This window comes from Garra rufa, chromosome 11, assembly GCF_049309525.1.
Source record: "Garra rufa chromosome 11, GarRuf1.0, whole genome shotgun sequence".
Lineage (NCBI taxonomy): Eukaryota > Metazoa > Chordata > Actinopteri > Cypriniformes > Cyprinidae > Garra > Garra rufa.
Window position 1 is genome coordinate 34,063,669 of NC_133371.1, and position 10,778 is coordinate 34,074,446.

Sequence of the window (10,778 nt, forward strand, 5' to 3'; positions counted from 1 at the left end):
AAAACCTATTCTTAACATTTACATTTATGCAGCGATTTACGGTTACTATTTCCTGTAGGAAAGTCCATCTGTGTTTTGGGACAATAGTTGCAAAGTTGGTAGCTGGTTAGTTGCTGTGATTCTGGACTGCTAATGACCATCAATTAACCAGCTAATATATCAAAAGAGTTTTCTAGCATAAAGGACCTGCTGTGCTGCCACCATAAAACCTACAGTGCACAATAAATATTATTATATGGCCAGGTGAATTAAATTTGGACACCATCCAGGCAGCTTTAAGGAAATACGTAGGCTACTGTATACATTAACCATGTGCCTTAGGGACTTTTGTAAAAGCGTGTTGTCGAGAAACGTGACGTTTGACGGGTGAAAGTTGAACAGATGAGAGTACCACAGGAGGGGTGTATTATAACTCACATCCTTACTGTGGTTTTAAAAAGAAGGACTGCCAGTGTTTGCAAGTGGACGGCAAAAGCAACATTCAGAGATGAGTTTGACGGCTATTCTGTCAGAGATCGACGGTGGAGATGACAAGGCAGTTGAAAAGCTTTTGCAGAAGTATAACACAGAGGTAAAGAGGCTGCTGTTAGCTTACCATCTCATGTTGTTTTAATGCGCGCTAGCAGTGGAGATATTAGCGAGTTAGCCGCCCGTTCATCTCAATATACCCGATGTGTGTATAACCAGTAAACCTACAATCGATCTCAGTGGAAAAACGCTTTGCTTCTGAACTTTAAATATGTACTTATTTTGCATTTAGAGATTAAAACCATGATGCATTCGTCTTGGGATCGTAAACTAGCATCCTCCAGCTGTTAGCCATGATACCAATATGATACACCCAACTTGATTGTTTTTAAACAAAAATGCCATATTTTTCCTTATGAATGAGCAGTGTATGAAATATTTTAAGAAAATTGGTAACTGCAGACGAATAGAGTAGAAATGAAATGTTGTTTTAAATGTTAATAGTTGTGAAAGGCTAAGGTAAGCTACGCTTGACAGCTGTCAAACAGATAACGTTACGTAAAAGCAAAATAATAGTGTTTTTGTAACAGGTTTGTCAACGAAACATGTCTGTATGGATTATTTCTATGTAAACAGCAATATTTTTCATATTTGGTGTTTGTGGTTTTAATGACGCTAAATGTTTTTCTAGAGGAAATCTCAAGAGTACTGGATTTTCCTTTAACGTTACATATTCCTAAAGGGACAGCCTTTGGTAAACTAAACCCCTGTTAGTTAAGTTGTATTTAACAGTTTTCCGAAAGAGACTGGTAGTGTTTCATGTGTGATTCATCGAATTATAATGAAGGAAAGTACCACAGGATAGGATCAAATTTGGGTAAAATATTGCCATACTTGCCCAGATGATATGCATCAACAATTTAAAAAATACTCTAAAAAGTCATGCTGAAATTTGCGAACATCTTATTAAATATTCACTTTGCATACGTTTCCAGATTACACATTACAGGTTTTTACAGAGATTTTTGGATATCTTTTTGATCACTCTATACATCAGATCAGGGGTTTTCAAACCTGTCCTGGAGCCTCCCCTGCCCTGCACATTTTGCTTGTCTCTCTCATCTAATACACCTGATTCAAATCATCAGCTCATTAGTAGAGACTGCAAGACCTGAATTGGGTGTGCCTAATAAGGGAGACATACAAAATGTGCAGGGCAGGGGAGGCTCCAGGACAGGTTTGAAAACCCCTGCATCAGATAATACTGTCAACAGCTAGAAAAAGAAAATAAATAAATAATGTTTTTAGGAGTGAAATGTAATATAAATCAGACAAATTATGTATTAATAACTTTGGACAACTTTAAAGATGATTCTCAATATTTTGATTTTTTTTTTTTTTGTGCACCGTCAGATTTCAGAATTTCAAATAGTTGTATCTCGGTCAAATATTGTCCTATCATAACAAACCATACATCATTGGAAAGCGTATTCAAAAATAATGATTAAAAAATGGACCCTTATGACTGGTTTTGTGTTTCAGGGTCACATATATGTATTGTAATTAAAATCTACAATGGCAAAAACAGTCACAAGGGTACATTTTTACAGCATGACAGCTGAATAAATATGCCTTCCGTTGATGTATGGTTTGTTAGGTTATGACAATATTTGACTGAGATACAACTTTTTGAAAATCTGGAATCTGGAGGGTGCACTAAAAAATTAAAATAATGAGAAAATCACTTTTAAAGTTGTCTAAATGGAGCCTTTGGCAATGCATATTACTAAACAGAAGTTAAGTTTTGATGTTTGTATGGTAAGAAATTTACAAAATATCTTTATGGAACATGATGTTTACTTAATATCCTAATGTTTTTTTGGCATTAAAGGAAAATCAATAATTTTGACCCATGCAATGATGTGTTTTTGGCTATTGCTACTAATATACTCGTGCTTCTTAAGACTGGTTTTGTTGGCCAGGGTCACAAATAGATCATGTATAACGTAAACACCTACAGTAAATGTGTATCCTGGATGTTTTTTTAGTAATTTAGTAGCAGACAAGAAACTAAAAAAGAAGCCAAAAATTGATCAGTGCATTAAAAAAACCCTATGATTTTACCTGTAATAGCTTTCCTTAAATTGGTCAAGCTGGTTTGTGAAACATAATAACTGCTAAACCAAATTAGGCCTGATAGAAATGAGCTACCAGCACAGAATTTCCCAGCAAAATTAGTGAGTTGTTTTACACAAGTCTGGCTACTCTACAGTTTGAAACAGATCCAAGTATGAGATCTGGTTATCTCAGATTTATATTGTCTAATGGCATGTTGACATTTCATTTCAGAACAGCCACACGTTTGCCTTTGACCACAAAGAAGAGGATGCACGAATTGTGAGTAACATATTTATGGTCTGTTTGTTTCAAATCAGTCTCAATTTGGTGTACGTTGTTGTTTCATTGTATACCTTGTTTTGTTTAAAATGATCAATGACATTTTTAACTTCTTGTGCTTTGTGGTCCCCTTTGCAGAAATTGTGTCAGGGTCTTCTTACAGTCCTCCGTCGGTCAGATCGTCCACTTTGCCAAAGCACATGCCTGGAAACCCTGCGCATCCTGTCCAGAGACAAGCGTGTACTCGGACCCGTAGCCACCAAAGAGGGCATCCTCACTCTAGCAGGACTGGCCCGGATCTACGTGGCAGGACACAACGAAGATCCATTAGAGGAGGCACAGTCAGCAGAGGAGGAGAGGGTTGTGGTGGAGGCCCTCAAGTGCCTGTGCAACGTGGTGTTTAACAGCGGGCCGGCACAGCAGGTGGGCGCCGACGTGAAGATGGCAGAGGGCCTGTGTGCCCGCTTGCATTCGGTCAGCTCGTCCCATCACGAGGTGGGCTTGTTCTCCCTCAGGCTGCTGTTTCTGCTTTCCGCCCTGCGGACGGATGTGCGCGGCATGCTTCGGAAGGAGGCGGGCGCCGTGAGGCTGCTCACTGACGTACTGGAACGCACCCTTGATGTCCGCTGGGTGGGGCCGTATGAGGCCACGCCCCCTAAACCAGAAGCCCTGCCCATTTCCTTAGAAAGCAACGACCTTGCCATGGAAGCCCTTAAAGCTCTGTTCAACATCACTATGTCTGATTCCAGCGATGAGGTGAGAGTAACAATATTGTGTGCCTTTTACAAACCTGCCTGATGAATTTACATCTACTGAGTTTACTTATTGTGCAGTACACCGAAATTAACCTAAGGATATTAAGGTTATTAAAGGGAGAGTTCACAAAAAAAATGTTAGTATTTACTCATATCTTAAGTTGTTCTAGACCTGTTTGAGTTTTTTCTTTTGCTGAAAACAAAAAAGATTTTTTGTTGAGGGTGGCTATTGACTTCCATACAATGGAAGCCCATGGCTACTGTCAACTATTTGCTTAAAGGTTGTATCAGTGATTTCTAGCCTGAAACATAAAGTGTCAAATTCAGCTGACCTTTCTTCACGATCCGCTTGCTGCCTGCCCCATAAATTGTCTGTGAAAAAACCGCGTCTCTCTGGTCAGCCTAGGGTCCGAGATATGCCAAAAAAACAATCGGTGTTACCAACCTTTCCACAGATAAACAAACAGTGTTCCAACCAATCAGCGTCAGGTTCCAAACCCCTGACGCTTTCATTTTTGGGCGAACTACACTACCAGTCAAAAGTTTTTGAACAGTAAGATTTTTAATGTTTTTAACGTTTCTTCTGCTCACCAAGCCTGCATTTATTTGATCCAAAGTACAGCAAATACACTAAAATTCTGAAATATTTTTACTATTTGAAATAACGGTTTTCTATTTAAATATATTTAGGACCCGGTGGTGCGAAGACCCTTCAAAATGAATTGCATTTTTGAGGGTCTAAACATGCTTGACAACTCATAAAACTTTGCACACAAGCCAGAAGTGGTGAAAATTTAAATTTGACATGGGTTTCAGAAGTGGGTGTGGCAAAATGGCTTGATAGCGCCACCTATAAAATTAGTACAAAGTCCGAAACCCAAAAGGAAGTCTATTATTTTGAAATTTTGTGCCATTTTTGAAATTTTCAGCCGTTTTAAACAGATCAACACCAAATTTGGTCAATTTAAAGCCCTTTGTTACGTTAAAATGTGAAGATCTTGAGTTTTCGTTGAAAGGCATGTCCGTGGCGGCCTGACAAACTTCAGTGTTTCGTCATGAAAAAGGAAGTTGTTATAATTCAGGCATACAATGACGGGTTAAGTGATTTTTCAGTCCTCGGGCACGGACAGAACGACAGCGCGCAACAGCTGACGCTGAAGCGACAAGGGTAAAGACAGCGACTTGTCCTGCGCGACTTAGCCGAGCAACGCAGCCGACAACGCACTTCGGTATTCTTTTCCTTCATCTCACTCCTACTTCTTCCCTCCTCTATCATGTGTTTCCAATTCATTCCGGTGCACTCTACACATCGCGCTAACATCAAACGCACACGTCGACGCAATCTTTCTAATCTGCATCCTATTCACACCTCTTCCACTGAAACTTTCTCTTTCACTGTTGGCCTCTGGAACTGTCAGTCAGCTGTCAACAAAGCTGACTTCATTTCTGCCTTTTCTTTGCAATCTGGCCTGAGCATCCTAGGTTTGACTGAGACCTGGATTCGTCCAGAAAACTCAGCAACCCCAGCCGCTCTGTCTAATAACTTTTCCTTCTCCCACACCCCTCGTTACACTGGAAAGGGCAGCGGTACTGGACTGCTCATTTCTAACAACTGGAAATACTCAACCCATTCTCTTCTTGGCAATTATAACTCATTCGAATGTCATTCAGTGACTATAACAACTCCCATCAAACTCCATGTTGTGGTAATTTATCGTCCTCCTACTCAACTTGGCATTTTCCTAGAAGAGCTGGATGTGCTACTATCCTCATTTCCAGAGGATGGCACCCCATTTCTAGTCTTTGGAGACTTTAACATTCACCCTGACAAACCCTATGCGGCTGACTTCCATACACTCCTAGCTTCATTTGATCTCAAACGCATTATCACTACACACACTCATAAATCTGGAAACCAACTTGATCTCATTTATACACGTAACTGTACTACAGATAACATAGCAGTCAAACCCTTACACATCTCTGACCACTTCTTCATTACATTCGACCTACATCAAGCTACCTGTGCACCACCAACCCCTCTACCTGTTACTTTTAGACGAAACCTACGCTCTCTCTCACCTTCCCGCCTTTCGTCTTTAGTATCCTCCTCTCTTCCCTCTCAAACCCACTTCTCATCCCTGGATACTAATACAGCAACGGACACCCTGTGCTCGACTCTCACGACTTGTCTAGATGATATTTGCCCTCTCTCCTCCAGGCCAGCACGGGCTGCTCCCTCAAACCCTTGGTTATCCGAGGTTCTTCGTGAGCAGCGCTCCAAACTTAGGGCAGCTGAGAGGAAATGGCACAAATCTAAGGATCCGTCTGACTTGAGTATGTATCAGTCTCTGCTGTCATCATTCTCTACCCAAGTCCACACTGCCAAATCTTCATACTTCCACAATAAGATCAACAATGCTCCAGACACACGAAACCTCTTCAAAACTTTCAATTCACTGCTTTGCCCCCCTCCACCACCTCCCACCACTACTATAACAGCTGAGGACTTCGCCACATTCTTCACAGACAAAACTGCATCTATCAGCAATCAGTTCTCAGCTCCACACATACAGGAACTAAAATTGATCACACCCGCATCTGGAACTCCCCTCTTCTCCTTCAGTCCCCACTCTGAGGCTGAAGTTAGCAAACTTCTCCTCTCCAGCCATCCGACGACATGTCCTTTAGATCCTATCCCCTCGCACTTTCTCCAAGCAATCGCTCCCACAATCCTACCGGCGCTCACACACATCATCAACTCATCTCTTCTCACAGGCACCTTCCCTACTACATTTAAGCAGGCCCGGGTAACCCCGCTGCTCAAAAAACCTACTCTAAACACTTCACTTGTAGACAACTACAGACCTGTCTCTCTCCTTCCATTCATAGCAAAAACGCTGGAACGAGCTGTTTTCAACCAGCTATCTTTATTTCTTGCGCAGAACAATCTATTGGATACCAACCAGTCAGGCTTCAGGAGTGGCCATTCAACTGAGACTGCTCTACTGTCTGTCACTGAAGCCTTACGGATTGCAAAAGCTGATTCCAAATCATTGGTACTCATTTTGCTGGACCTATCTGCTGCTTTCGACACAGTGAATCATCAGATCCTTTTGTCCACCCTCTCATCGCTGGGCATCACAGGAACTTCACTTCACTGGTTCAAATCCTACCTCACTGGTAGGTCTTTCAGGGTGGCCTGGGGTGGTGAGGTATCCAAAACTCAACAACTGGTTACTGGGGTTCCTCAGGGATCAGTTCTTGGACCCCTCCTCTTCTCCATATACACTACATCTCTAGGCCCCATCATACAAGCACATGGCTTCTCCTACCATTGCTATGCTGATGACACACAGCTCTATCTCTCATTCAAACCAGATGATCCATCGGTAGCTGCACGAATCTCAGGCTGCCTGGCGGATATCTCTGCATGGATGAAGGAACACCATCTCCAGCTCAATCTAGCAAAGACTGAGCTCCTTGTTTTCCCTGCCACGCCGACTCTACAACATGACTTCTCAATCCAGTTAGGTTCATCAACAGTTACCCCTTCAATTTCAGCCAGAAATCTTGGTGTAATGTTTGATGACCAATTGACTTTTAAAGACCACATAGCTAAAACTGCTCGATCTTGCAGGTTTGCACTGCACAACATCAGAAAGATCAGGCCCTTCCTAACAGAGCACGCTGCACAACTCCTCGTCCAGGCCCTGGTCATTTCCAGGCTGGACTACTGCAATGCTCTACTAGCTGGTCTTCCAGCATGTACAATCAGGCCTCTACAAATGATTCAGAATGCAGCAGCACGCCTGGTCTTCAATGAACCAAAAAAGGCCCATGTCACACCTCTCTTCATATCCCTGCACTGGCTACCAGTGGCGGCTCGCATTAAGTTCAAGACACTGATGCTGGCATATAGGACAGCCACCGGCTCATCACCTGCTTACCTACGTTCACTACTACGAATTTACACTCCCTCTAGATCTCTGAGATCCTCTAAAGAAAGACGCCTCGTTGTACCACCACAGAGAGGCATGAAATCACTTTCCAGAACATTCTCGTTCAATAGTCCTGCCTGGTGGAATGACCTTCCCTCCCATATCCGGAATGCTCATTCCCTAACTGCCTTCAAGCGACTACTGAAAACCCATCTCTTTCGACACTATTTGACTCAATAATAAAAAATAAAATAAAAAAAACTTCTCTCTTTTCTTGATCTTCCCTTTCTATCCAGTACTTATCTAACAATGCCGATATATGGTATTTTTGAGCACTTCCTAGGTTGACCTGCCTCCTTAGGACGAATCACTTGTTGCATCCCCAATTGTAAGTCGCTTTGGATAAAAGCGTCTGCTAAATGAATAAATGTAAATGTAAATGTAAATGACCGATCTGCACCAAACTTCACATGTTTGATAAGAGTCCTGCCCTAAACACATGCCCATGATCATATTCAGTCATAGCCATAGCCATAGCCATAGCGAAACTAAACTAACGATCTTTGCAATGTTAAATTGTGACCCTGGACCACAAAACCAGTCTTAAGTCGCTGGGGTATATTTGTAGCAATAGCCAAAAATACATTGTATGGGTGAAAATTATTGATTTTTCTTTTATGTCAAAAATCATTAGGAAATTAAGTAAAGATCTTGTTACATTAAGATTTTTTGTAAAATTCCTACTGTAAACCTATCAAAATGTAATTTTCGATTAGTAATATGCATTGTTAAGAACTTAATTTGGAGAACTTTAAAGGTGATTTTCTCAGGATTTTGATTTTTTTGCACCCTTAGATTTCAGATTTTCAAATAGATGTATGTCGGCCAAATATTGTCCTATCCTAACAAACTATACATCAATAGAAAGCCTATTTATTGAGCTTTCATATGATGTATATATCTCAGTTTTGTAAAATTTAACCTTATGACTGGTTTTGTGGTCCAGGGTCACAATTGAGTTTTCGTTAAAGGGTGTGTCCGTGGCGGCCTTGTCTCAGCCTCAGACGTCACACCCACGGAACATTGGCTAAACATCTGATGCATAAGGCACACTTAGCTGGAAACACTTCAGAAATTTCAAAGTCGTCATCGGATTGGTTTGATTATGCAGGATTTTCCGGGAGACATGTGTCGTGTTCTTTAACGTTCCGCCTGGAAACAAAAATGCTGTGGCTCCAAAGTTAGAATCTTTCAAATATGTCGTCAGCGTTTTAAACACCGGTCTGTTATTGTGGCAACAATGACATGACGCGGCACAAAATGAAATGTGATTGGTTGCTTTACCTGTCTGGCCATTGGCCATTCTAAGTCGCCAACATGCCCAGACCTTCTGCTGTTAGTCTGAAGGTCTGCTAATCAGCATATTAGAATGGTTTCTGAAGGATCATGTGACACTGAAGACTGGAGCAATCCTGCAGAAAATTTAGCTTTTATCACAGGAATAAATTAGATTTTAAAATATATTCAATTCAAATAAAAACAGTTATTGTAAATATTCAAAATATTTCAAAATTGTACCGTTTCGGCTGGACTTTGGATCAAATAAATGCAGGCTTGGTGAGCAGAAGAGACCTCTTTAAAAAACGTTTAGAATTTTCCTGTTAAAACATGTTGACTGGTAGTGTATATCTTTAATACTTTTTAAAAGATGTATCTGATTTGAATCCCATGTATATCTCACACACACACACACACACACACACACACACACACACACACACACACACACACACACACACACACACACAAAACAGAATAGAATATTGCAGGGCTTCAGTTTCCTGTTATACTGCTGTTGAATAATTGATGCTGAGTGGAGCCGGTGCTTTTGCCCCCATGCCAGTGAAGGAAGAAAGGTTTCTTTCTCTTAAAGGGATAGTTCACCAAAAAATGGAAATTCTGTCAATAATTACTCACCCTCATGTCATTCGAAACCTTTGTTCATCTTCAGCACACAAATTAAGACATTCTTGATGAAATCCGAGAGCTCTCTGATCCTCCATAGACAGCAACGCAACTGACACGCCCCAGGCCCAGAAAGGTAGTAATGACATTGTTAAAATAGTCCATGTGTCATCAGTGGTTTAACCATAATTTTATGAAGCTACGAAAAAACTTTCTGTGTGCAAAGAAAACAAAATAACAACATTATTCAACAGTTTCTTCTCTTTTGTTCTTCTCTTCGACCTATGTTTGCATAAATAGCCCAAAACCTATCTAGAAATAGATATGTTGCTGGGTGTTTTGTCTGACTCACATTTTCTTGAGAAAATGAAAAAATCGTTTTAACTGCTTAAAGCTCCTACCCCCACCATTTCATCAAACAGACGAAACAACACTGGTGCATTCCAGTGTTCTCAGCCCTGTGGATGATCATTGAAGTAAGGCTAAGTGTGTCTCAATTGCCTGACCTTTTGTTGGTTTCGGTATGGTCAGGATCACCTTGACATAAGATGCACTTACTTTACTCAAGCCAGTGATTCTCTCAGTCCCTAAATCTCTCCATTGGCTCTAATCTCTCACGTAGTTTATTTGTAACTATTGTTATGAAAAACCCTTTTGTTTTAACACTCATTTTTCCTTTATTTTAATAGGACAACGACCACCAGCTTCGGCTGATCGCGGGCATCGTGAGACATCTCCTAATGCTCAAGACGCACACTGACGATAAAACAGAAGAGGCTCACAGGTACTTCCACACTAGAAGATTGACAGCTGAATCTAGTTGGCTCTGTATACCAGGCCTGTGTCTATTATAACTGCGTCAAAACCAGTATTCCACCGAGCCAGAAAGCAAAAGAAATGCAAGTGAATGTGAATGATGAGATGTCTTCTCCAAGTGATTAATGACACACCCCTTTGCCCCGTCGAGACAGCTCGACGCATTCTGAAACTCCCACCCGTTTATTTGGGCTTGACTCATTGTGTCCGCGGTGGTGCCATCACCAGTCCTTTCACACTTTTGGAATGCTACCCTCTCTCAATGCATTCTACAGCACTCTGAAATGACTAACTCTACGCTCCCCCTTTAACAAAGTGCGCTGAATGTGCTGAAGCAGTCCTGGTCAGTAGATGTGTCTTTGTTATTCAAATAATGCCCACGGACCGAAGGTTCCCCCACCTCGCAGTGTTTTCAGAATGCCTGCTCATGTTTGTC

General features: G+C 41.3%; 1 protein-coding gene across 1 annotated transcript in view; it reads left to right on the forward strand.

Annotated features, from left to right (window-relative positions):
* Positions 1 to 381: 381 nt before the first annotated feature.
* The window catches only part of ric8b (RIC8 guanine nucleotide exchange factor B), a 22,900-nt gene continuing 12,503 nt past the window's right edge, over positions 382 to 10,778 (forward strand). Inside the window, exons 1-4 of the mRNA XM_073850286.1 lie at positions 382 to 571; positions 2,818 to 2,865; positions 3,004 to 3,621; positions 10,216 to 10,310. Of these exons, the coding sequence (XP_073706387.1) occupies positions 488 to 571; positions 2,818 to 2,865; positions 3,004 to 3,621; positions 10,216 to 10,310 (845 nt within the window). The 5' untranslated portion in view covers positions 382 to 487. The remainder of the gene's footprint in view (positions 572 to 2,817; positions 2,866 to 3,003; positions 3,622 to 10,215; positions 10,311 to 10,778) is intronic.